Source organism: Anabrus simplex, chromosome 9 (assembly GCF_040414725.1).
Source record: "Anabrus simplex isolate iqAnaSimp1 chromosome 9, ASM4041472v1, whole genome shotgun sequence".
NCBI lineage: Eukaryota > Metazoa > Arthropoda > Insecta > Orthoptera > Tettigoniidae > Anabrus > Anabrus simplex.
Genome location: NC_090273.1, coordinates 157,277,514 through 157,303,841, shown reverse-complemented (window position 1 = coordinate 157,303,841; position 26,328 = coordinate 157,277,514). Strand labels below are relative to the sequence as shown.

At 40.9% G+C, this 26,328-nt stretch overlaps 1 protein-coding gene across 1 annotated transcript in view; it reads left to right on the top strand.

Annotated features, from left to right (window-relative positions):
• Positions 1-26,328, top strand: part of LOC136880918 (leucine-rich repeat-containing protein 9) — a 130,196-nt gene that overhangs the window by 69,741 nt on the left and 34,127 nt on the right. The window contains exon 5 of the mRNA XM_067153446.2: positions 238-393. Within this exon, the coding sequence (XP_067009547.2) occupies positions 238-393 (156 nt within the window). The remainder of the gene's footprint in view (positions 1-237; positions 394-26,328) is intronic.

Below are 26,328 nucleotides of genomic sequence, written 5' to 3'. Positions count from 1 at the left end.
CCAGTCTTTGGGCTGAGGACTCAACAGGTCATGTAGTATTTAGATGTACAAAACTACCATGGCTTGAAATGACCCATCTCTACGGTGAGTATGGCTGGAAAAACAATATATGACAGTTATTTTAACAATATATTAATTACTTAAAATATTTTGTCAATAATTTTAATCAGTGTCATCTATTTCAAATCCACAACCAATATTTCTTTATGCATAAATATTTTTAATTACTTTTTTTAGGATTTCTACAATACCAAGTCTACATTCTACAGAGTACAGTATCGCCATTCACTTGCTGCATTCTACAAAGCAAAGAAGGAAAAGATGAAAGAACACTACAGCATGCTGAACACTTTCCGAGGCCACCTTTATGCTTATGCTGTTAAGAAAAAAGAGGTCTGTATTTAAAACAATCTACAAGGATTTCAAATATTTTGATTTATGCTTGAACAGCCTGCAATACAAGACACAACAATTTCTTGAGGTTTATGCTATACAAATCGAGTGAGAAGGCCCATAGGAAACCATAGGGTAGTTTATCATTTGTAATTCAGCAGGTATATTTACAACAACTGAGCTACAAAATGTTACAAAGAACAAACATTGTTACAAAAAAAAAAAAAAAAAAAAGTGAACTCCTGAACCACATGAGAGCAATAAAACAAATGTAACTCCATTGAATCCAGAAGACAATTATGTCTCATACATTTAAGAAAAGATTTTATGCTATTTTAGCCCCATGCTAGGGACAACGAATGGCAGTAGTAAAGCATCACTTTTTGATGGTACTGGTAACAGGTAGCCATGGTTCACTGAGGTTGTAGCCTGTATCGCAGTTGAAATTATCTGGGTGTTCACATATTTCAACCACCTCTCTGATGGTTCTGGGGCAATATTGTTGTATACGATCATAGAGACAATGTGATGCCAGCCCAACAACATCTTCAATGAGGTGGACACTTGTCTGCATGTTAAATTATTGTATCTCAAAGTAAGTAAATGGTGTAAATGAGATGAAACATCAGGTTGTAAGTTTCACCACAAGGAGAAGTCCTCTCAATTTTAATTACTGTGTTGATGGTATGTTAGTAGCTAATGAGGATCATTGTAAGTACATAGGTGTTCATGCAAGGAATGATCTTACAAATATACTATGAGTGATGGTTTGGTTTGCTCTGTCAATATATTATCATGTTCCTAAATTTGTACAATTATTTCACTTGTACATGATTCGGGAGCTCCCTCTCCCTTCATCAGCAATGATCTTCACTGGGGTAATCACATTAGCAAAAGGTTACAGATCGCTTTACATGGTTATGAGGGTATTTAGGAGTTGTAATCAGGAGTGTGCATTTTTGCTTCGCTCATGATAGCATCCCCTCACTTAGCAGCCAGCAGTCACCTTCACTCCTTGTTGGACGGGAAGCAGTAATACCTATCACAGCAACCACCTCGACCTCGACCTCGACCACTCTTCAAGCCAGACAGCACAAACAAGTCCTGGTAGTCCTGCTCTTAAGAGGGAAGTTTTCCTTATGAGTGGAAAACAAACACACAAGTCAATATTTCGTTGGTCGTGAGTGTGTACAAAAGACAGGAAAATCTTCAATGGGGTAATCACATTAAAGATCTCTCTACATGGTTATGAGGCGGATGCCCTTCCTGACGCCAACCCTGTATGGAGGGATGTAATCACTATTGCGTGTTTCTGTGGTGGCTGATAGTGAGTTGTGTTGCTGTGTTGTATGATTATGAAGAGGAGAGTGTTGGGACATACACAAACAGCCTACATGATTACAATTGAGGAGCTATCGGACGGTGAGATAGCGACCCTGATCTAGAATGTCAAGAATAACAGCCGAGAGGATTCGTCGTGCTGACCGCACGACACTTCGTAATCTGCAGACCTTCGGGTTAAGCAGCGGTCGCTTGGTAGGCCATGGCCCTTCGGAGCTGTTGAGCCATGGAGGCGGGGGTGCATAGAATGGATAATAACAGCCTAACAAAGAAAATTTTGAACTTATCCTTATCAATGAAAAATCACAATAATTGGCTAAAAGAAATAAGTGAAGACCTGAATGAAACTGGCTTTAATGAAGAAACCATTCAAGATAGAGTAAAATTCACAAAGACAAATTTTCTGTAAAGCCCACAGGATGGACTGAACAACGTGAAAAGGAACATAGCGGCAGGTTGAAGAAATATAGGGAAGAAAAGTAGAAAAAAAAAAAAAGTGCTAATAAATATAATATAGTTCATAATATGGTTCATGTTTGTAGGTTACTGTACTCACGTCCTAGTTCGTGAACCATGGGCAACGGCTGAGTGGCCTAGTAAGTGGTCCCGAGAGTCGGGATACCAGTTGCTATGGAACGGGAGTGGGCATCTCGGACATATTCTGAGTCATGGCCCTCCTTGTGCTCAGGCGGCTAGGACTATACAATTCACCAGTGGTCCATAACCCGTTAGAAGAGAGATCCTCACTTGGACTATGTGTAAGTAGGGTAGCATCCTGTTGCATGAATTTACCGAGCTCAGAACATTTTAAGCAAGCCTCGGACCTATGGGAGTAATGGAGTCCCACTCCCATTTGACAGGCGAGGGACTCCTTGGAAACAACTTGGCGAACGAAATGGAATTCGATGGGGAGCTATCAATATTAATGGGGCTTATGGAAGAAAGAAGATAGAACTGGCTGAGTCAGCAAAGAGGATGAATCTGGATGTGCTAGGAGTAAGTGATATTCGGGTAAGGGGAGATAACAAGGAAGAAATAGGAGATTATAAAGTGTACTTGACGGGTGTTAGAAAGGGAAGGGCAGAATCTGGGGTAGAGCTCTTTATCAGGAATACCATTGCATGCAACATAGTTTCTGTTAGGTACGTAAATGAGCGAATGATGTGGGTAGATTTGTCATTTGGAGGAATTAGGACAAGAATTGTGTCCGTGTATTCACCATGTGAAGGTGCAGATGAGGATGAAGTTGACAAGTTTTATGAAGCATTGAGTGACATCGTGGTCAGGGTTGACAGCAAGGATAGAATAGTGCTAATGGGCGATTTCAATGTGAGAGTTGGGAATAGAACTGAAGGATACGAAAGGGTGCAAAGTGGTAACGAATACTTAAAACGTTGGTGCTGAGCAGTTCTGCCTGTCCTTTCCGCTGCGCTCAAAAGTGCACTGTTATAATTTGTGTTAATTATTGTTTTCAATATAATACGATATGACGTTTCTTGTTAAAGTGTAGATTTATATTTAATTTGTCTTAGGTAAAGATAGCATATAGTAGTGCACAACTTATTAAATGTTAAAATGAGTGCTGTCACTTCCACCTCGAAAATAAGTGTCATGGTGGACCCAGAATGTATAATAGAAAGTTTCATGAACACAGCAATTTCCTTAAGAAATTTTGAAGATAAGGGAAAACATAATTGGAAAAGTTAGACCCATGCCTTCTCTTAAGAATTTAATCAATGAATTGAAAACAATAACATGATATTTGATTATGCAAAAATGAACAAACTGTATTGTTGGCCTTGTGTTCCATTTTCCTCAGAAGTGATGCTTGGAAAAATGATGATATGGAGAATTTATATAGTTACAGAGTTTTAAAGACATGCCATGAGGTGTCTCAAGTACACATCAACACTGTTGCCAATATGATTCAGTTCGGAAGGTCCAGAATAGAGTACAGCTTACAGAAAGAAGGTGCGAACGACGATATACTCTCAAGGAGTAGTGTGGTAACATTTTTCAAAATGTCAGACATCGCCACTGGTGGGATTACATTAGCTAACTTCCAAACTGTTGGTAGCGTGCCATTCTTCAAACAATAATTGAAAATACAAGTAAGAATGGGGCTCATACAAGGATTGTTTGATATGAGATCCAAAGGAAAGCAGCACGATTTATTCTGGTTGAATTCTGACTTAAGTGTAGTGACACGAGAATATTGCAAACTTCGGGCTGGTCATACCTGCCAACTTTACAAAACCAAAATTCAGGAGATTTTGATATGAAAATCAGGAAAAATCAGGAGATACAATTGGTCAAAACTGCTTGGTCTACATGTCTTGTGCAATACAGTACTACGATATATTTATAACACTTTCATAGCCCTACTGTTGCTATACAAGGCTACAAGGCTAAAAATTACACATCACTATTCCCTCACAGGAAATATGTGAATGAGATGATCGGTCTCTGATAAGCCTTCCGAAAATAGTATGAACTCATGCTCCACACGTATGAATTAGTCAAACATTTAGATGCCACTATTTAGCAAATGCATAGATTAATATATTGCATCAAGCACCCGTGCGATTATGCGAAGTGCAATGCTCTTTGTATCAAATAACTAGCTAATGTACCTGTGCTTTGCTACGGAATTCTCACAAAGACTGCCCTTATAGTTTTCCCAACTGAAGTCAATATAGGTCATTACAATGATGTCAGTACGAATGTCGCGATTAAAAGCAATACTGTCATATGATATATTCAATAAAATTAAAAAAAGCACATATTCTCACTTTTAACGTAAAGTAGGTAATACGGTACATTATAACTTATGAATCTCATTATGATAACCGTATTGGAGTTCAGAATGTAAAAGTTTCAAACAGATTTATTAAAAACCACCATTCCAATACTCTACAATCCTTGGCTTATATATAGGATACAGTTGTTACATAGATGTTAAAGCAGGACATGATTCGCTTAACTTTGTAAGCATCTTCAGCCACATGTAATCCAAAGTTAGGTCAGGGCCCTGAACCACGTTCCTCATTAAGATCTAACTACTTGTAATCATACAGGATAAAAAAGACATAAAAATTTAATCTGTGGAGTAAGCAATGCTTAAATATAACTAAGCATTGACTATATGTAGAGTAATCAAAGTTATAAAAGTCTAACATTGGAATTGTGGTTTTTACTAAATCTGTTTGAAAGTTTTACAACAATGAATACGGTGTTGATCTAACAGTTCAAAGTTCCAGAGCTAGAATGACTAGGTTGCAGACAACCCCAAACACTCCTGTGTAATTATTCCGTTTAAGTGTGCACACTGCTCATTCCAGTCACTAACTCAGAGTAAGGATCGAATAGCTGGAATACTGTGATGATCGAGTGTGTTACGTACCATATAAGGCGCGTGACAGGGGGGCTCTGGGACAGTCATGAGCCAGGGAAGGTGAAGGCAACAACAGACAAGTCCCGCTGGAGCCAACAAGGAATGCCGAAGCAAACAACTATCACCGATACGTTTCCTGAAACAAGAACGGCCTCCGGCGCAACTCCACGAAAAGCGGCACACAGTCGCGACTCCTCAAAGGATAGACTAGAAGAAACTGAGGAGGGCCACACACTCCGCATGGCCACTGGCACATCAGATCTCGCTCTTACACGTGCCTTAAGTGAAATCCAAGCTCTTCTCAAGGATCTCACACTTCAACAATCAACATTCAACGACAGGCTTCAAGCTCTCAAGACCTACGACGACGACGATCCGGATCACAACACAACAGTCATGGAGCCACCACAGAACCTCGACCAGCAGCAGCCACTGGAGAATTCTCCACAGCAGTGGCAGGCCCAACAACCATCAGTCGGGCGACGTCTTCGCCCAGCAGAACTCTCCGCCGGCTGGACGTACCCAGATCCGAACCGGGTTCTTCAACTCGCTCGATTTCTCGAGCAGCAGCTTCTACTCATTCCCACTGGGAGGGATCGCCACGATATAGACTCCGTGCTGTGGGGGTTATCAGCCTGGGACACCCTAGACGCAGCACAGAAGACCTACTTCGCGACCAGGGCCAACCTGTTATACGTGGCCGTAAGTCGCGTGTGGGCCCATACTATACAACTGGACCAGGCAATGTCCGAGACCCTGGCCTGGGTCCCGGACGGATTTACATTTCAACAGACGCCTCGCCAGCCCCAGGTCAGTCGCGGACAAGGACGGGGCCGCGGCACTCGGGGGGCGAAGGCCACCACCTCTGCAACGTGATCAAGGAAGGGAGGAGAGACGCCCGTCGGGACAGCAGGAGCCCATCCCCATCACCGGCCGGGCCTCTCTACCGTTCTCTCACGGGCCTCAACGCCATGGAGAACAGTCCACGACCTGGACCACGACGGCCGACGATCGGACAGCGGAAACCCAGGCTCAGGACTTCCGTACGCTTAATCAGATAACTTTGTACTGTTTTCTTTTATTCTTTTTATGCACTATTGTAGTAACCTTTGTTATGCTCTTGTATGTGTTTCGGCCGTATTAGCCAGCCATGTATATACTAATTTAATAAAGCACGGGCAGGTATCTCGTTCAGAGAACCTGTCGCCTTATACCTTTGCTGGCTCGCGGGCTGCGCCCGGTGCTTTTCCTGTTACACGCGATAGCCGCTCAGGCTATATAAGGCGCGTGACAGGGGGGCTCTGGGACAGTCATGAGCCAGGGAAGGTGAAGGCAACAACACACGCGCTGGCCTAGAGTCTATATAGGCCAGCCCACTCTGGAGGGACGTCAGTTGGTTTTCATCGGTGCTAGCCTGCAGGAAATGGGTAGCCGCAGCTCGAGCAATGGAGTTTGCACAACAGGGGAAGAGCGGTCCTACACGCCCCCCAAAGCAAGTACCTACAACTTGCCCAGACTTATCTCTTCATCACACACTTCAGTCATATTGGGAGACCTTCTCTCCAGATGACCAAGACTACCCTCAAGATCACCAGAATCATATACCGCAGGCTCCTATTATTCGTGACAACTGGTATATCCAATGGGATTCAGCTCCCTGGGACATCATGGAAGATGATCGAAACACATCCTCTGTAGAGGAGGCAGACCCTGACACGGATCAACTGGATCCTGAGGACCAAACAGGATTTGCAGATGACGATTACGCCAACCAGTACAATGGCGATAGTTTCTACAGACCACTCCGACAACCGCTGTTGCCTCCAGATCCGCAGTACCCTGCCTTAGACGACCTGCCAGAATTTCAGCGGAGTCGCCAGCAACCAACGGAATACCACTCTGTAGCAGTTCCCGTAGCAGCCCCTGTGCCATACCAGGACACTGTGATGGGAAGATACGCCGAGCAGCTGGTTCACGAGGGAGTGAACCTACCCAAACCACCGTCAGCACCAGATGTGTTTATCCCTACTAAAGCTTCGCCTCTTATGGACACGGTGATCAGCAATCTCCTAGCTCATCATATCCTGGTTCCCGCACAGATTACACAAGCACATCCGCTATTTTTAGTAGCGAAGCCGGACCACTCAGCGCGCATCATCCACGATCTTAGTCGTTGGACTGCGCACTATAATATTCCAAGATTTTCGCTATCCACGCCAGCACAGGCGCTCCAGCGCATACCGCCGCATTCTGTGATGATCAAGCTGGACTTTAAGTCCGGTTTCTACCAGTTGCCCTTACAGCCACGTCATCGGCACCTTTATGGTGTCTATTATCGGGGCAAGAAGTATGCCTTCACACGTTTGCCAATGGGGCATACTCTTGCCCCGTCCATTATGCAGCGATGGGCCCTCGCTGTGACTGATATTATATGTGAACAATTTAACCTCAGTGCAGTGTGTTACCTTGATGATTGGCTCCTCTACGGGGAGTCAATCCCGGTGGAAGATGTAGTGTTGTATCTCGATTTGGTTATGGGAGTGACTTTGAATAGGCGTAAATCTCAGCTTGTTCCCACTACTAGGTTGATTTATATAGGTGTACTGATCGACACTGAACAGCAAACGCTATCCCTTACCCCAGAGGTACAAAATCGAGTGTTGAATTATGTGAATATGCTTCCCAGGTTGCAAAGTGACGACCTTGCACGAGTGACAGGCTATATTGCCTGGGTTTGCTATGTCATGAATTTCCCCTTGTTTCCACTTCGCCACACGCTTACAAGGGAATGGTATTGGCCCAGACGGCTTTATACCCCTATTGTTCTGCAGCAACGACGACTGATAGGACCCTCACGATACCGTGTGTCAGTGTTTGTGGACGCAACGCCCAGAAGTATAGCATACGTATGCCCGGATTTGCAAACTGCATGGGCCCAAGCCTTTCGGCGACAAACTTCCATCCAAAATTCAGATCAAAAATTGGATGTATGGCTTTTCAGGCGTTTGCTCTATTAACCAGCATTTGGTCTTAGGTCTGACACTAGACTCGTCAGAGTGGGATGTGTCAGACCATACCCACTTATGCTGAGGTGTATGCAGGTGAACTTATCAGAAGCCTCTTATGTGGCACAGTCTGATAACTGCATACGGGAGATAAAACTCCACAATGGAATTAATGCCCGCCTAGCAATTCCAAATGGTAATTCTAAATTCCCATCGAGGGAATTAGATATGAAAACCAACTGACGTCCCTCCAGAGTGGGCTGGCCTATATAGACTCTAGGCCAGTGCGTGTAAAGTGTGAAGCACTAGTCTGGAGGGTGCGTCAGCTGGATTCTGCCCGGTGCCTACCCGCAGCCACGAGAGGCGAATACCTCTCCGTGCTGCTTTATTAACTAAGTACACATACATAGGCAATAAGGAAGTATACATGTAAAGAACTGGGCCTCGCCCGGTTCGCAGTGAATTCATTGCTACTGTAGAATCTGTATATATACACAATTCATTACATAAAAGATTTCTGTTTATAAGTTCAGTTAACACAGTGGTGGCTCCTACTAGTGCTGCCGCTGTTTCGGCCGCATGGATGGAAGTTTGTCGCCGAAAGGCTTGGGCCCATGCAGTTTGCAAATCCGGGCATACGTATGCTATACTTCTGGGCGTTGCGTCCACAAACACTGACACACGGTATCGTAAGGGTCCTATCTGTCGTTGTTGCTGCAGAACAATAGGGGTATAAACCCGTCTGGGCCAGTACCATTCCCTTATAAGCGTGTGGCGAAGTGGAAACAAGGGGAAATTCATGACATAGCAAACCCAGGCAATATAGCCTGTCACTCGTGCAAGGTCGTCACTTTGCAACCTGGGAAGCATATTCACATAATTCAACACTCGATTTTGTACCTCTGGGGTAAGGGATAGCGTTTGCTGTTCAGTGTTGATCAGTACACCTAGATAAATCAACCTAGTAGTGGGAACAAGCTGAGATTTACGCCTATTCAAAGTCACTCCCATAACCAAATTGAGATACAACACTACATCTTCCACCGGGATTGACTCCCCGTAGAGGAGCCAATCATCAAGGTAACACACTGCACTGAGGTTAAATTGTTCACATATAATATCAGTCACAGCGAGGGCCCATCGCTGCATAATGGACGGGGCAAGAGTATGCCCCATTGGCAAACGTGTGAAGGCATACTTCTTGCCCCGATAATAGACACCATAAAGGTGCCGATGACGTGGCTGTAAGGGCAACTGGTAGAAACCGGACTTAAGGTCCAGCTTAATCATCACAGAATGCGGCGGTATGCGCTGGAGCGCCTGTCCTGGCGTGGATAGCGAAAATCTTGGAATATTATAGTGCGCAGTCCAACGACTAAGATCGTGGATGATGCGCGCTGAGTGGTCCGGCTTCGCTACTAAAAATAGCGGATGTGCTTGTGTAATCTGTGCGGGAACCAGGATATGATGAGCTAGGAGATCCCTGATCACCGTGTCCATAAGAGGCGAAGCTTTAGTAGGGATAAACACATCTGGTGCTGACGGTGGTTTGGGTAGGTTCACTCCCTCGTGAACCAGCTGCTCGGCGTATCTTCCCCTCACAGTGTCCTGGTATGGCACAGGGGCTGCTACGGGAACTGCTACAGAGTGGTATTCCGTTGGTTGCTGGCGACTCCGCTGAAATTCTGGCAGGTCGTCTAAGGCAGGGTACTGCGGATCTGGAGGCAACAGCGGTTGTCGGAGTGGTCTGTAGAAACTATCGCCATTGTACTGGTCGGCGTAATCGTCATCTGCAAATCCTGTTTGGTCCTCAGGATCCAGTTGATCCGTGTCAGGGTCTGCCTCCTCTACAGAGGATGTGTTTTGATCATCTTCCATGATGTCCCAGGGAGCTGAATCCCATTGGATATACCAGTTGTCACGAATAATAGGAGCCTGCGGTATATGATTCTGGTGATCTTGAGGGTAGTCTTGGTCATCTGGAGAGAAGGTCTCCCAATATGACTGAAGTGTGTGATGAAGAGATAAGTCTGGGCAAGTTGTAGGTACTTGCTTTGGGGGGCGCGTAGGACCGCTCTTCCCCTGTTGTGCAAACTCCGTTGCTAGAGCTGCGGCTACCCATTTCCTTCGGTGGTGAGTTGGACGGCACATGATTCTTCTTGTTGTGACTGCAGGCTAGCACCGATGGAAACCAACTCTGTATCAGAAAATTTATGAACCAGAGGAATGGCATGCTAAAGAAGAGAGAGATCTAACTCCCCAGCTACTTCCTGCCAATATTCAGGCAGGCTGTTATACTCGATACCTGTACGCAACAGGAATCCTATCTATCGGAGATAAATGGCAGCGGAATACACAAAGCACATCACAACAAACAATGCTCAATGTAATGTTATTGTCGATCAATTTTATGAGCTTTCTATATTGCAGGCCCTCACATTTAGTTTTCTTCCAACTCTGTGATATTTGAGCATCTAATGTAAAGTGAGTCGTCCTTTCTTTCACGACTCCCTATTGTGTTATTATTCAAGTGATCATTCCTTCATGACTCCTTTCTCATTCTTATAATCATCTTTACAATTTAATCACCAATATTATTATATTTGGTATGGTAAAACTGAATAAGACATAAATAATTGGAAATTGTATTCTCTATAACTTTTGTTATGTAGTACTTTTTGATATGACCAATAAGATAGGTAATTAAAAATTACATTTTTGGCACTTTCCCTTAAACTACCATTTTGAACAAGGTGAATAAAATTATTTATAGCGTAGACTGTAGTTCCTTATTCCCCGACTTTACATACCAATTTTCATTAAATTCTGTTCACCCATTTTCTCGTGGTTCAGTGTTGTTATGGATTTACAACAAAAACCAAAATTCATGAATATCTGTTATCATAGCCATGCTAACAATGTATAAGACATAAATGATATGAAATTTAATAATATATAACTTAAGTTATGTAGTATCAAATACAGTAGAGACAATACGCGACACTGAGCGAGATCGAGGGACAGCTATTGGAGCTTACTCTAGCGGATAGACCTGAACAGTACTGATTCTCTCATAAGAGCACGTGTATTTTTGTGTGAAGTTTTTGGTTTTAATTATGCGTTTTCAGTGAGTTGACATAATTAAACAGTAGCGTGTGTCATTCCTTGATATCTCCTCTCAACACAAGGGGAAAGGTATGTGCTGTGTTTGGCTGCAGTAATTACGAAGTAGAGAAAAATGCGCGGTCGTTCTTCAGGTTCCCTCGTGACAAGAACATGTAAGTAATATTGTGTTTGCATATATATGCTTCCAGTGAAAATGAAATGTCGTATGGCTTTTAGTGCCGGGATATCCCAGGACGGGTTCGGCTCGCCAGGTGCAGGTCTTTCTATTTGACTCCTGTAGGCGATCTGCGCGTCGTGATGAGGATGAAATGATGATGAAGACAACACATACACCCAGCCCCCGCGCCGTAGGAATTAACCAATTAAGGTTAAAATCCCCGACCCGGCCTGGAATCGAACCCGGGACCCTCTGAACCGAAGGCCATTACGCTGACTGTTCAGCCAACGAGTCGGACATTCTTCCAGTGACAGAGATTTTTATACTACTTCATAATATTCTGACCTGCTCGACCCATATTTTAACTGGCATAAAATGTAATACGCATATTTTATTGTATAGTGCAGCAATTAACCTTCAATACCGATGTGTTGTTGTAGGTGTGATCTGTGGGTTTTGAAATGTCACAGAAGTGATTTGGATAAGGTGTACAAGAAAGAAGGGACGTTACACTTACCGGGTATATAAGAATTATAAGACCTGTTCAGATCATTTCCAGGCCACCGACTTTAAAAATCCTCAACTATACAGCCAAGGGTATGTTAAATTTTTACTCTAATTGCAGCCTACATAAATATTCCTCAAAGCATCACTATCGACAACATTTTCATACTTTTCTTTCTTTAATCCCTCTTCTCAGATTAAAGCCGGAATTTTATAGATTTTCTTTCTGTTAGTAGGCTTCATGTTAAGAGGAAAATTGTCCAGCTTTTAAATGTCATTGCATCATGTGTGTAAGTAATGTGCCGATATTTTTATTGACAAGTGTTTTAATGTGATCATACAATGTTTTTTAAATGAGAAAAAAGACAAATCCAACTGTAAAAGTTCAGGCAGGAATACTAAAGGTAAAAAAGTAATGCATAAATGAAAGATCAAGCCATTTCACAGCAGGCCATTTCATATCTTGTTTATGTGTCTAATTTCAGTCTTTGAATAATAACCGTTTAAATAATTATTCATTAATTTATCCAGAATTGCTTTAGCAACTTCGAAGTTAATATCTCAATACCACTTTCTTTCTAGACGTAATTTATTTATCCATTTCCGTATATACATTTCCATTGATATTTGAATTTAGCGCGATTTATTCAGGTCAAGTAGGTAGGAGCGCCACCGTCGAATTGTCTCCCATTTTAGCAAGGCGAAATCCGTAAGTGTCGCGTATTGTCTCTACTGTATTTGGTAGTATTTATCGATGGGGCCAATAATAACAAATATTTGAGAATTAAATTTTAGGCCTTCCCCTAAAGTACCATTTTACGCAGCGTGAATAAAATTATTTATGACCTAGATTGTAGCGACTTATTCCCCAACTTTATATACTGAGTTTCATTAAATTATATTCAGCCATTTTCTCGTGATGAGCATAAAATGAAATGGCGTATGGCTTTTAGTGCCAGGAGATCCCAGGACGGGTTCAGCTCGCCAATTGCAGGTCATTTGATATGATGCCAATAGGTAACCTGCGCGACGTGATGAGGATGAAATGATGATGAAGACAACACATACACCCAGCCCCGTACCAGGGAAATTAACCAATGATGGTTAAAATTCCCAAACCTGCCGGGAATCGACCCCAGGACCCCTGTGACCAAAAGCCAGCACGCTAACCATTTAGCTATGGAGTGATGAGCGTGCTTACATACATATTATCGGCACACTTTATCTTGGTGCATTTACACCCTTGTCTTGTCTTGAGGAGATTAATTTGGAATTCACTATGCTATTTCCCAGTCACAAGTCCAACTTAATATTTCACTTGCATCACGTTAGCACACATTCACATCATTAATAACCGTTTTAGACACAAATATACTTAGATATATATATATATTTGAGGAAAAAGCACTATTCGGTCTTTCGTGTGTAGAGCCATGAAAGTAGGTATTACACTTTATACACTTTTCGAATACACAGATATCCTAATGAACTTTAGTAGTACAAACGTAATACACTTAACAAGAATGGGACGAAGTGAAACTCTTGGGACAGGATACACTCTCCAGGAACGTATAGAAGTGCCACTTCTCAACATCCCGAAAACAACAACTGAATGTCTATAGCGTAATTACAATTTGATATGAGTGTTATCAATGTACTCGTTTAAAATAGTGATGTTAAGTGGTGAAGGTTGTGATAACAAAACTGAGAGTCGAGTAGGCAAAGGTACGTGTAATCTAATTAATTTCCGCCTTAAAATGTCCTGGTAGCGTGCGTATTGGGGGCATTGGAAAAATAAATGGTCGTTGTCTCCATAAGTTTGTCCACGGGAACAAGCTGGGTCATTCGTGATATGAAAACGGGATAAGTATACAGGGGTTAGCGAATGATTAAAACGTAATCTAATAATATTAGTGATGTGACGTCGCGTGTACTTACCGTTTGCAAACCACGGTTGTGTTGGGATGTTCGGTTGTAATTGATAATAGTGTTGTCCTTTCGTACCAGCTGATAGACGCCATTGTGTGGACCATGCAAGTTGAGCTTCACGTTTAATACGTGGGAAGAAATCGGAAACCGGAATTTTGATTTGTAATACATGCGCGGTATCTGCACTGGCCTCTTTCGCTGCTAAATCGGCTGTGTCGTTGCCTACGTGCTGACTATGCCCTTTTATCCATAACATCGTTATAACAAAGCCAGACGTTTCGAGTTGAAAAAGAAAATGTTTAACTTCGTATACATACGTATTTTGACTGTAGGAAAAAGATTGTAAAGCTTGTAGCACACTTTGAGAATCACTGAAAATATTTATTTTTCTGGAATTCAAATGTCGGACATATAATAGAGCCTGGTGTACGGCGTATAATTCTGCTGTAAAGATAGTTAAATTATTCGGCAACGGATATTTAAAACTAGTTTGTGTTTGTGGGTCAAAGAATGCTGCTCCAACTCCAGTAGGCGACTTTGAGTCATCGGTAAAAAGACGATAGTCTGGAGAATTAATTAAACCTTTAAATTTCTCATGAGCAAGTGGTTTGAGGGTAGGTGCATGTATTGATTGATGCAACGAATCAGAAGGCACAATGATAATAGATGGACGGAATATTTGAATATCATAGCTAAATGAGTACATATTCAAGCGAGGTGTTCGTAGAATGATCTCGGTGATATGTTGCATTTCAACATATGCCATATATATTGCGGGGTATTGATGATTAGGAGGAGGACGCTGTTGATAATATTCATGTAATAATTTTAATTTAGGGACTATAATGGAGTTCGATCTACGAATATGTTTAAGTAGAATTTTTTTCGAAATTTTTATCCTTCGAATATAAAGCGGTTCTTCTGTAGTTTCCACTAACAAGGCATTGGTTGGTGTTGTTCGGAGGGCACCCACGCTGATACGTAATGCAGAAAATTGTAATCGATCCAATGCTAATAGACTGTGTTTAGAAGCTAAATCAATAATATGTGCGCTATAATCAAGGGTGGAACGAATAGTTGCACGATATAGCTGTAATGCTGACAAGGGGTCAGCCCCCCATGTACGTTTCGTTACTGTTCGTAATATGTTGATGTATCGGTCAGATTTCCTAAGTAAATACTGTATTTGGGGTTGCCATGTGAGCCTTTGGTCTATATATACGCCTAAATATAAATGTTGCGAGACAAAGGGGATGCTATAATTATCAAAAGTAATAGGACTTCTATCAAAGGTTCGTTTGCTAGTAAAAATCATCGCCGCACACTTAGGGAAGGAAAGAGAAAGCCCATGGGTCGTTAACCACCGAAAAACTAAACTCAAAACATGGGATCTTGTGGCTCTACAATTGGCAATGTTGTGGTGTGAACAATAGAGCACATAGTCATCTGCAAAGGCTAGAATTCGGGCATGTGGTGTCACAATAGTTTCGAGGTCTTTCATATAAAGAGAAAACAAAATTCCACTTAGTATAGATCCCTGTGGCAATCCCTGTGATGTAAACCGGCTTTCAATTTTATGTTGAGTTGATTTAATGGTTAACCGACGATTGGTAAATAATTGATTTAAAATAGAAATAAATCTGATGGGAAATCCATAGGTAGATAATTTGTACCAGAGGATATGTAATAAAACAGCATCATAGGCGCCTTTTATATTAAAAAAAACTGCAATGGTAGACTGCTTCCGCCATTTTGCTAATAAGATGTCGAGAAGAAAGATAATAATAGGTTCCTGCGTACTATGACCATGCATAAAAGCGGATTGGTACTTAGGTGATAACGAATAATATTCCAATATCCACGCCATTCTTTTCATGAGGATTTTACAGAAAATTTTTCGGATACATGATCCCAGTACAAAGCCACGAAAATTTTCAGATACCGTAGGTCGCTTGTTGGGCTTTAATATATGAGTTATGAAAAAATTGTTCCATTGTGGTGGTACTTGTAGGGTTTCGAGAATACCATTGTAATGTTGTAGTAAGTAAATATGGGCTTGGGGAGGCAGGGCCTTTAGCATAAGATACGTAATTGCATCAGGTCCTGGAGAGGAACTATTAACATTGTATAATACAGATTGAAGTTCATTATATGTGATTGGGTTTAATAATAAAGTAAAGTGGCGAGAATCTCCCACTGAGTTAGGTATTGCGCCCTGGTGGGGGTGTGATAAGCGTCATGCAATTATAATTATGATGAATTATTGAGGAATATATATTTCATTTTCAGAAGCAAGAAGATCGTACTGTACAAACAGTAAGAACGGGCCAGGCCGAGATGGTATGGTGAAACATGCACAGAATATTGTCTCCACTGAGATTAACCAACACAATGAACGGCAGAATTAGAATTCTCAGAAATCGTGACGAGGGGGAAAGAGGAAGGCACGAGTTGTTGACTAGTTGCGGAAAGTTTTCATAGCCCCGGGCAGTCTAGGTTGTGGAAAGAGCGCAGAGAGCCGGGTGCAAATTGCTGAGAAATGATGGCGGGGTATCTCCATGTAACTAGCGGGAGTTGAACGCGGGGTTGGCACTGGAAGAAAAAAATATGAGCCTTCCCGGTCACGTGGTTTAGGTGGACCAATGGAAAAATTCACTTGACCAAAGCAAGGCGACAACTTCGTATTGTAAGAAGCACTAGCGAGGCTAACTCCGTGGATTAAACTGATAGAAGGAAGTGAATTATCAATTCAGAATAAAGTGGAATTTAGGAGCCTTACTATACCATAAAACTTATAAAAAGTTAATAATTGAGGGAGATTGCATGGTGTAATTCTGAGAATTCATGGACGCTATTCGTTGATTGGCTGAAGGCAAAGGAAGCCACAAAAGAGCGCGAAATCCCGAGCCGGGATACGGCAGCTAAATTCGCGAATATATCCATTACCAGCGAACGATAATAGTTGAGAATTGGTATAGAGCCTTTGAGAACATAATTACATCATTGGATCACATATTTAAGCCACGGGCCGAACCGCAAAGTGTTGTATGAAGATATCGGGACTGCGCGTCCCAAGATGAACTCCGGTGAACTCGGAAGAGAGGCGATACAAGTATAAATATGAGGTCGTGGACAAGGACTGACAACTACGTCTGACAAAGTGTTCGGGCTGTCACCACGCCAGTGGTGCGTAACTACTTCTGACAAAGTGTTCGGGCGGTCACCACGCCAGTGGTGCGTAACTACTTTTGACAAAGCGTTCGAGCTGATACCACGCCTGGGGTGCGTGACAACTTCTGATATTTTGTTCGAGCTGTGATTACGCCAGGGGTGCGTATGTGTACTTACTCGTGGAGTAGGGTTCGAAGTATTATATTGTTACATAGTACAGTGATTCATGACGTGATGTAGCTCATATTACAGTTTTGAGCAGTATACTAGTATGAAGTGTTTCAAATAGACAGGACTCAGTAAAGCATAACTTACGGAGTGTGAGATTCTACCAACAGATTCTGAAGTGCGTTACGTGAGAACGGTCACGAGTGTTTATGTCACCTAGTAAACAGTCGATTCTAAAATGATACCTGGTCAGCTACACGAACGTGAGACGGGAAATTCAAGTGCGCGCACGGGCCATTGTAAAGAGGATCCCGAGGTATCCCATGTTCCTAGTGTCCGGGAAAGGAATGAAGAATGTATATCTACATTAAGTGGGCTAGATACAAGGCTGAGAGTGTAAAATTTGTGAGTAGAATTTAGGGTGGAAATTATTCCAGTGTGCAACAGTTATTTTATTTGTTTTTATTCAAAATGTGTAAAGTTGAAAAGGGTCAAGGATTAATTCTTCAAGCTGGCATGAATACCAGTGGAATGCAGGGCTAAAGACTGGACGGAGCCTGTGCTTCTCGTCCGGTTTTAGCAGACTACAATGGCAGAGATGAGTAACTTTTTAACATATTTGTAGATTGCTATCGTTAGGGGGAGGAAATCATATTATATTATCATGGTAACTTGATTGTGAAACGAGCCGTTCCGGCTCGTATAAATTCAAAGATAGATAGACAAAGGGACAAATTAATATGTACATGATTAGATCGAGCACTCATCATAATTTTGATTATTAAATAGAGTATAGTAGGGTTGAGTTGTTCATTCAAGTGCTTGAATTGTTTGATATGATATGGAGCACGTTTCACGTAAAGATAATGTTAATATTCATTTAGAAGTGCTTCCAAAGTGTTTTTCCGTTATCGGAACTTTTATAGATATTAAGGCATCTTGTTAAGATAATCCAGAGGTAGGATTGCCAAGTGATTTAAATTGTTGTGGGACGGAATGAAGTCCATTGATTTGTTTGTAAATATCGCGAAGTTCGCCGGTGGACAAAATAATAATAATCTGTACAAGTGTCGAAGTAGTACATTAAAATTTGGTAATGTGTAAAGGCGTGTTTAATAATAATCTTTGAGAATAAAGGCACGGGCCTAGTTGGATAGAATGATTACAAATTAAAGAAATTTAAATGTGGAGATCACATGTGCCGTGAATAATTATAATTTGTGCAGTGAATCCGGTTTTAACACTAAGTTTTGATTTAACGTTTTTGGACTCTATAATAATCATAAAATAAATTGTGGTAGAAACGAGATAGGCATTTTGATAATATGGTCACGCTATGTTTGAGGCCCAGAGTGATTTGAGCCAAAAGTTGAGATTTGGAGTTGTGGGACAGAAATCCGGCCCGAAATGAAAGTGAATTGTACTGATGTTGATGAAGAAATAGATGGATCTTAAGGCCCACATAGAGGTTGTATTTATATACCGGTGTATTGAGTGGCAGAATAGAGTCCACACACCGAGGGTTAATTAGTGAAAATGTTTTGAAGAGTTCCAATGGATAAATGGACTTCAAAATGGAAAAGGAAGGAATAATTTAATACTTGCACAGATTGGAGGTATTTGCCCAACTGCGAGGTGTTATGGGATTTGAGAATTGTCTTAGGAGCATATGGTCTCCATGAATTAACGACAGTACGAAAATAAGGTTGCGGGTTCGAACACTATTATGTCCCGACCGATGTGAATTCGGATCTTGTTGATTTCTGTTTGGGAGAGAACGTATGTGACTAAATTATAAAGATGGGGAATAAAAATAAAGATTTTCGAAAGAATAATAATAATAATATTCCAAGTAAATCATATCTGGATTGATTAGTGCCAAAATAAATCGAAATTGTAAAAGGGGTTATGCGTTAAATATATTAAGAGTGGACTACCGTGTAACAGGCGAAATTAATTTTTTTAAATTAATAATAATAAATATAAAAACTACTTTTTTGAAGAAGAAGAATTTACTTTTTTTATATTTTGGACATAATAATGATGTTGGGAGTTGAAATGAAAAATTTGAGATTTTTAACTAATAATAATAATGAGATATTTGAAGAAGGAGAAGAAGAATAATCAAAGAAGCTACTTTTATTTATTTCAGATGAAAATAAAAATCGCGAAAGGTTGAAATATTATTCCGAGGATGATTACGGGTTACGTAAATCATGATCTCCACAAATAATAATAATAATAATAATAATAATAATAATAATAATAATAATAATAATAAATAATAATAATAATATTAATAAAATATTTTTTATTTTATTTATTTTTCTTATTATTTCGGATGATGATGATGGATGATACTAGGGAAGTCAGCTGGCGAATTAACGTAATAATGTCAATTGGTTGTAAATAATAAGTTAATATGTGTACAATGAAGGCAAATCCCTACATCTGGACCATTAGGTTAGAGTCCCTTTGTCGTATTCCTTCAACTAACGATTAGCATATCTTGGTTAGGAACCCGGGGAGAGTTTGTAGTTTCCCGGGTTGGTCTCATCTCAATCAAAGTGGAGGCGATAACATGGTCCATGTGATCGCGCGTACTTAGCCAACAGGTAATTGGTCCATGATCAAATATGGTCATGGTGTTAACGAAGGTAAATCTGATACCTTCAGATATCAACGGTTCTACCACCCAAATGGAAGGGGGTCAAAAGTGATAAATATTATGTAATCATTTTTTCAGAAATAATTTGTCAAATTACCGGCAAATCAAGGGTCAACAGATTTTGATTGTGTGTAAAATTTAAGTTAATTTGTTTACTTAAATAAAATGCTCCTTTAGCATTTGCAAGGAAACAGTCCCAGGTTCTTGTTCTTGTAGAATAGTAAACCCTTGGTGACCGTTTAAATATCCGTCCCCATTCCTAGGACGGAGCCTTCATAATTTCCCTTTGATCTGAATATATATAATTTGTGTGTTTTATGATGAGCCTTAAAGATAAAGATTAGAGTGTCCCGTTCAACCCTGTAGTACTGATTGGATGGCGCCCTTACATTTAGTTTGAGATCTTATATCTCAAAATATTTTTTTATTGAGTATTAGTTGCGATGGATTCGGACCGTAACACTCCCTGAGATAAATGCTGGTTAGGACTCAGGCTTTGAGCGGGTACAGTATAAAGGGGGGGTTTACTGATACTGGGGCGAGTGTGTGCAGAAAGTCGTCTAAAACTTGTCGCGGAAATGAAAATTGAGTTTGGTATTGGAATGTTCTAGTTACCATGCGGATGACGTTGCAGAATTTCGCGGCTGGTAAGTGTGGAGTTAAAGTAGAAATAAAGGATTGCCATGCCTTGCGTTTCTTGGTGTTAAAGACAAGCTTTGTTTTTGCTATATGATTACGTAACTGGAAATAATGATGTTGGTTCATGGATTGGCGGTATTGTTTAAATAATTGTTTTCTCTTATGAATGAGGTCATGGCATTATTTATCCCACCATTTTATTTCGTACTCTGGTGGAGGGTCCGTTACCTTAAGCGGTCTACACCGATGAAACATATTTAAATATTGAGTTAAATAAGGGAGCGAGGTTGAAAAAGTAATAGATGTACCACGTTCGTGCTGTAAAATATGATTGAGGTAGGATTGATAAGTTGAATTATTGAAATTTTTAGGATCGTACATTACTTAGGATTGAAGGGGTATTATATCGGGAGGTTATTGGGTTATTACCATATGTTATAATGATTGGAAAGTAGTCACTGGTGTAGGTATCGGATAATGTGTGCCAGGTGGTAATAGGAACCATGTTTGTACGGCATAACGTAAGGTCCACAGCACTGGGTGGGGATCCAGGCGGTGTTAAACGGGTTGGAGAGCCATCATTTAAAATGAACAGGTTATGATGATTTGATATAACAAGTAAATTTGAAACCTTTATCGTGTCCGTTGTACACCCCCACTCGGTGTGGTGGCAATTGAAATCTCCGGCAATGAAAAGGTGCTGGAATTGTGAAAATTGCTGGAAAAATTGTGTCCATTGATTTAGCATGATATAAATGTAGGGGGGGAGGGGAATACATATTCATAAAACAAATATTACGGTGGACTATCCCTACCGCATACGTGTGTGGAATAATATATTGCAAAGTTAGTTGTGTAGAGTTTAGTGAAGTTTGTACACATGTGGCTACTCCATCAAAACCATTACCATCGTGACGAAAAACTTGATAACCTCTTAATCTAAAAGAAAACTGTGGTTGAAACCACGTTTCCTGTAAGAAAATAATGTTAGCCTGCGTTTCATTTACTAGAATTTGTAATTCATGTCGTTTAGAAGTGGCACTTCGACAATTCCATTGTAATAATTTAATCATCATAAAAGAATGGTCATTATGTGGTCCCTTAGTTGATATAGTACATAATGTAACTGCGGCTCATGGCTGATATTTTGGAGTAATATTAATAGCAGTCGCTGGATTTCCTGATGAAGTCGTTCCTTCGTAGGAGCATAATTTATAGCTTGGGGGGCTACAGAAAGTTGCTGCCCACTTGATTGTGACAAACTTTGTGGGTGTGATACTGGCTCAGATGGTAGCACTGTACTTGATGATGGAAGAGAGTTTACTTGGGCAGAATGCTCATTTCGAAGTATGGCCATGTATCCTTGCTTATCAAATCCGGGTTCAGGTGTAGGAGGGGGTGATTGTATAAGAACTTGAGTAAACTTTCGTTTACGGGGGTTTGTTGTCGGTGGAGATGGGGGATTCGTTGGTAAAGGGGAGAATTGATTTTCCTGTTGTACAGGATGGTAAACTGGAAGTGCTGTTCTAGCTTTAGCTTCCGGAAAAGACAGATATTCGGTGCTCATTAGCCGTTTAATTTTAACTTGATACTTGAGTTCAGGGTAGTTCGGGGATCCCGTAATGTGATTTTTCTTACAATAGACACATTGCGTGAATTGCTCGGTACAAGCTTGGGTTTCATGCTGCTGAGATCATTTTCCACAACGTGCATTTGTGGCCTGGCATTGTCGTATCGTGTGTCCATAGCGCCGGCATTTGCGACAGCGGATAGGTGAAAAAATATAGGGTTCTACTTCCATATAAACCTTATATAAGGCAACATGAGATGGGAGCAGTTGTGCCCGGAAAACTATTTTAATAGAACCCGTGGGGAGGTATTGCGTTTCACCATCTTGGATCACCCGACGATTGAGTCTTTGGACGCTTTTGACCGGTACGTCAGATTCTAAATACTGTAGGATATCTTCATTAGATAGACCTTTCTCGACTCCGCGAATTATTCCTACTCGCAACACTTGTGAACAAGGGATATATGCTTTGATTTTTAGGGTTTCGAGAATGGAGCTGTTCAAGAAACGCATTTGCTTTAGCAGCCGTGACTTCAATTCTGTTGCGACCCTTACGTTGGATAGATTTAACATTTAACTTTGTTTCATAGAACCGGCGACCAAGTGCCATAGGATGTAAACTACCTATATTTTGATCGTTAGTGGATTCCACGAATACAAAATATGGTCCATGGTGAAACCGGGTATAATATTCCGGAGGGGAAACTACTTGTGACACCTATGATTGTTGGTTGAGTTGTTCTGTATTAGAACGTTCTGACACATCCGTATTAAGACGCTGCGAATCAGTCCCAGTTGACTAAGATCCCTGCTGTTGCCTCGTATTGATGGGTAAATCAGTCATGGATTCCTCATCCATGGGTATTTCAATCTCACGTTCCACTCGTAAATTAGACCCAGACAATGCCAACGTCCCTCCACTGGCGGCAGCCATAGCTCACCACTACTTCACATATACTAAACACAATTGATCACCAGTGCCGCGCTCAACTGACCCGCACAAACAAAGTAGTGTACCGCACGACGATTCAACAAGAACTGATTTACACCCTAGTGCTGAATCGGTCGACCTCGACAATCTTCGAGATTCGTACTGGCAACCTTTGAAACACAAACTATGAATCGCTTAAGCATCGTTGTGCGACATCTGGCGTTCACTTTACATACTAGTTCTGTTGTTGTTTACACAGCAAATCCAAACTATAGAATTCATGTTAGGAACAAGATTCGCATCGAGAAATGTTATATAATGTGTATGTGACATAGTTGTTGGCTTAAGATAATAACGGTTTAGAAACTTCATATCGATCGACCATATTCTCGATTCAATTCAAATTTCATTTTCATTCAGTTGGCAGCACTATCGGAACCGGGACAGCTCCCTCCTTACTCCTCACCCCCGACACAAATGCACCAAGATAAAGTGTGCCGATAAAATACATACAGAGAGATAGAAATTACGGAAAATTAAAACGTGCATTTCCCCTGGTTACTGTGGTCACGACCGGTACAGATATATCATTCTTTTTAATTCTGAGCAATGTACAGACAAAACTCTTATTTTATTTATATTGAGGTAAATTAAAAATAGTAACAGTTGTCTCCAAATGGCTCCTAAAATCTCTACAAAAGTCACTAGTCGTTATCATTGAAATCTATCACTAAATTACTAAGATTTTACTAGACTAATGTGAACTCTAATGTTTCTTATTTCTTTCGTGATACTTATGGACTCTTTTACTGTCGTCCAGCCATGATGCGAATAATAAAACGAATCACACGCAAGACAGAGTCTCAAAAGCATAGGATAATTGAAGTTTTCACATATTAATGGAGGGGTTTAAAACTGATGTCCCTGAAATCAGTCTAGGTATTCACAGTTCACACACGAAAAAATCTTGCACTTAGTTCAAAATGGAAACCGGAAACTTAGCGACCGAAGGTAGATAAGAGAAGTAAGAAGAGGACAAAAACATCAATCACCTGTAAATATGGTCGAGCTGTGGACAAGTCACACAAATTCCCGTATGGAACGAAAAGTTTTTGAAGTTAGGGTGACAGGTGTAGAGGGGATCGCTCATGAAACTGTTGAAGGAGTGCAACTATGTGGTAATGAGGGTGGCCGGGTGGAGGAAGCAAATAAGCAAAAAGGGGAAGGAGACATAGGAAAAAGCACAGGGACACAAAGGTGCTAATCTATGTGAACTGTAATGTGAATGAACACGAACATAGCACGTGAGAACGAGACATTGACAATCGATTTGCGCATCGCGATATACAGGTTTCAATTAACATCACACATTCGCGCACATTTCTCTCATTAATAAACGTCAATATTTTGTTTGAAAGCGGCCAATGACCAAAGCACTTCCGGCCACTGGCGTAAAAAATCTGAAATGGCGGGATTTAAAAGCAAATGTTCGAAGTTCACCAAAAAATAAGCTAAAATCAGGAGAAATAATAGAATAATCGGGAGGCGGGAAAAACTGTCGAAAATCGGAGGTCTCCCGCCTAAATCGGGAAAGTTGGCAGGTAGGGAGCTGGTAAGAATTGGGACAACGTAGACGAGATACTCACCGATGCGGCATGTTCCGAGCTCTCACTGGAGAGGTGGTGTGGAAGGACATTATTAGACTAATGAGCTTGAGTGGAGCTTAAAATATAGGAAAAATCATAATATGGAGATAAAGTTGGAGTATAAGAGAACAAATTGGGGAAAATATTCATTTAACACTCCCCCACAAAAGTTTGGAATACCAGTTAAAGAAAAGAATACATCAGAATGAAGCCTCTTTTTTATGCAGAATAATTCATTTGAATTTATTTTATTTTGACTTTCCGCAACTGGAGATTGTCCCTGGGGACAAAGTACCGTATACAAAAAGACAATATGAATATTAAAAGTAATTGTGAGCTCAATAATAAGTAAACTTATGTCGTAAGGGTCCACCTTTTCAATAATATTATATTATGCAATGTTTACATTTCTAATCTAGGAACTAGTTTCAGCCTTGGCTGGCCATCATCAGCCTTAATATGCAAAACTGTACGAACACTTCCAGTAACTAAAACAGATGTACATACACATACAAATGACATTAAAAAGTGTTAAAAACATCTGTGAGCTGGTTAGAAAATTTGACCTACGGTACGGTGTTGCATTAAACAGTTTGGGAGAAGTGGTTTTTCAAGACTTGGATGAAATATTTCAGGACAGTCACTGCAATTTCTTTTATTAATGCCTGTTTGAGGTTAAATGATATGCAGAACTGGACGAAAAAGAGAGGAATGGTTCCTCTAGCACCAACCATTAATCCGATGACTTCGATATCATTCAGCCAGTATTCTTGTTCATAGAATGGGATGGTTGGTTCATGTGTTGTTTTCTTTTCTTCCCGTACCTCATTGGGTTGTGTTTCGGATGACTCAAATCTGATCATCGGATCTAATATAAAGCCTTTTCTTGTGGTCTTTGAAGGCTATCATTATCGATTCAACGGGTGCTGCCTAGCTATCCGAACTCCCAGCTGAGAGCAATGAAGACAAGCACCATGTGACAGTCCTCCTTCCGGCATTCACGGAGAGTATTGTATAGGCTGAGGATAGGTCATGGACGACCTACGCACTCTGATTTCCTAAAGAGGCAAGACGCCCCAGTGCGTTCTTGTGATGACAACTTCATCGTGGCCCACATCCTCACAGAGTGCGCCCATCTCTCTAGCCTAAGGCGGAGCCTCGGCCTGCAGGAAGCACTCGAACATATACTGGGCGATGACGTGACTTGCCCCCTCTTTACCGGGCATGCTCAGCCGGAGAGCAAGAGTTTCTAGGGTGGACCGTTCGCTGTCTGGCTTTGCTTATTTTTGAAGGCAGGGAAAGAGACAAGGACTAGTGACAATAATACAAAAATATCAAAACAACAGGTTTTTGACATTTATTAACAACTAGCACTCAATCAAATAACAAATTAATATTAAACAAATCTTGATGGCAAATTAAAATTGATTCTTCTCAACCAGTTCCTACAAATACAGCATTTAATTCCTCCAATACCTTTGGAAGTCAACCAATTCTGTAAATATAGAGATGGATAATAGCCTACTTCTGGCTCAACGAAACACAAAAAAAAATCTATGGGAGGACCTCCCCTTAATAATGTTGTAATTATTCACAAGTTGAAAATAATTCAATCTCAAAAAGCTGTCTGATTCATAACTAGTCTTAAGCGTCTAAATTATCAGATCCATTCATGTCAACATTCAT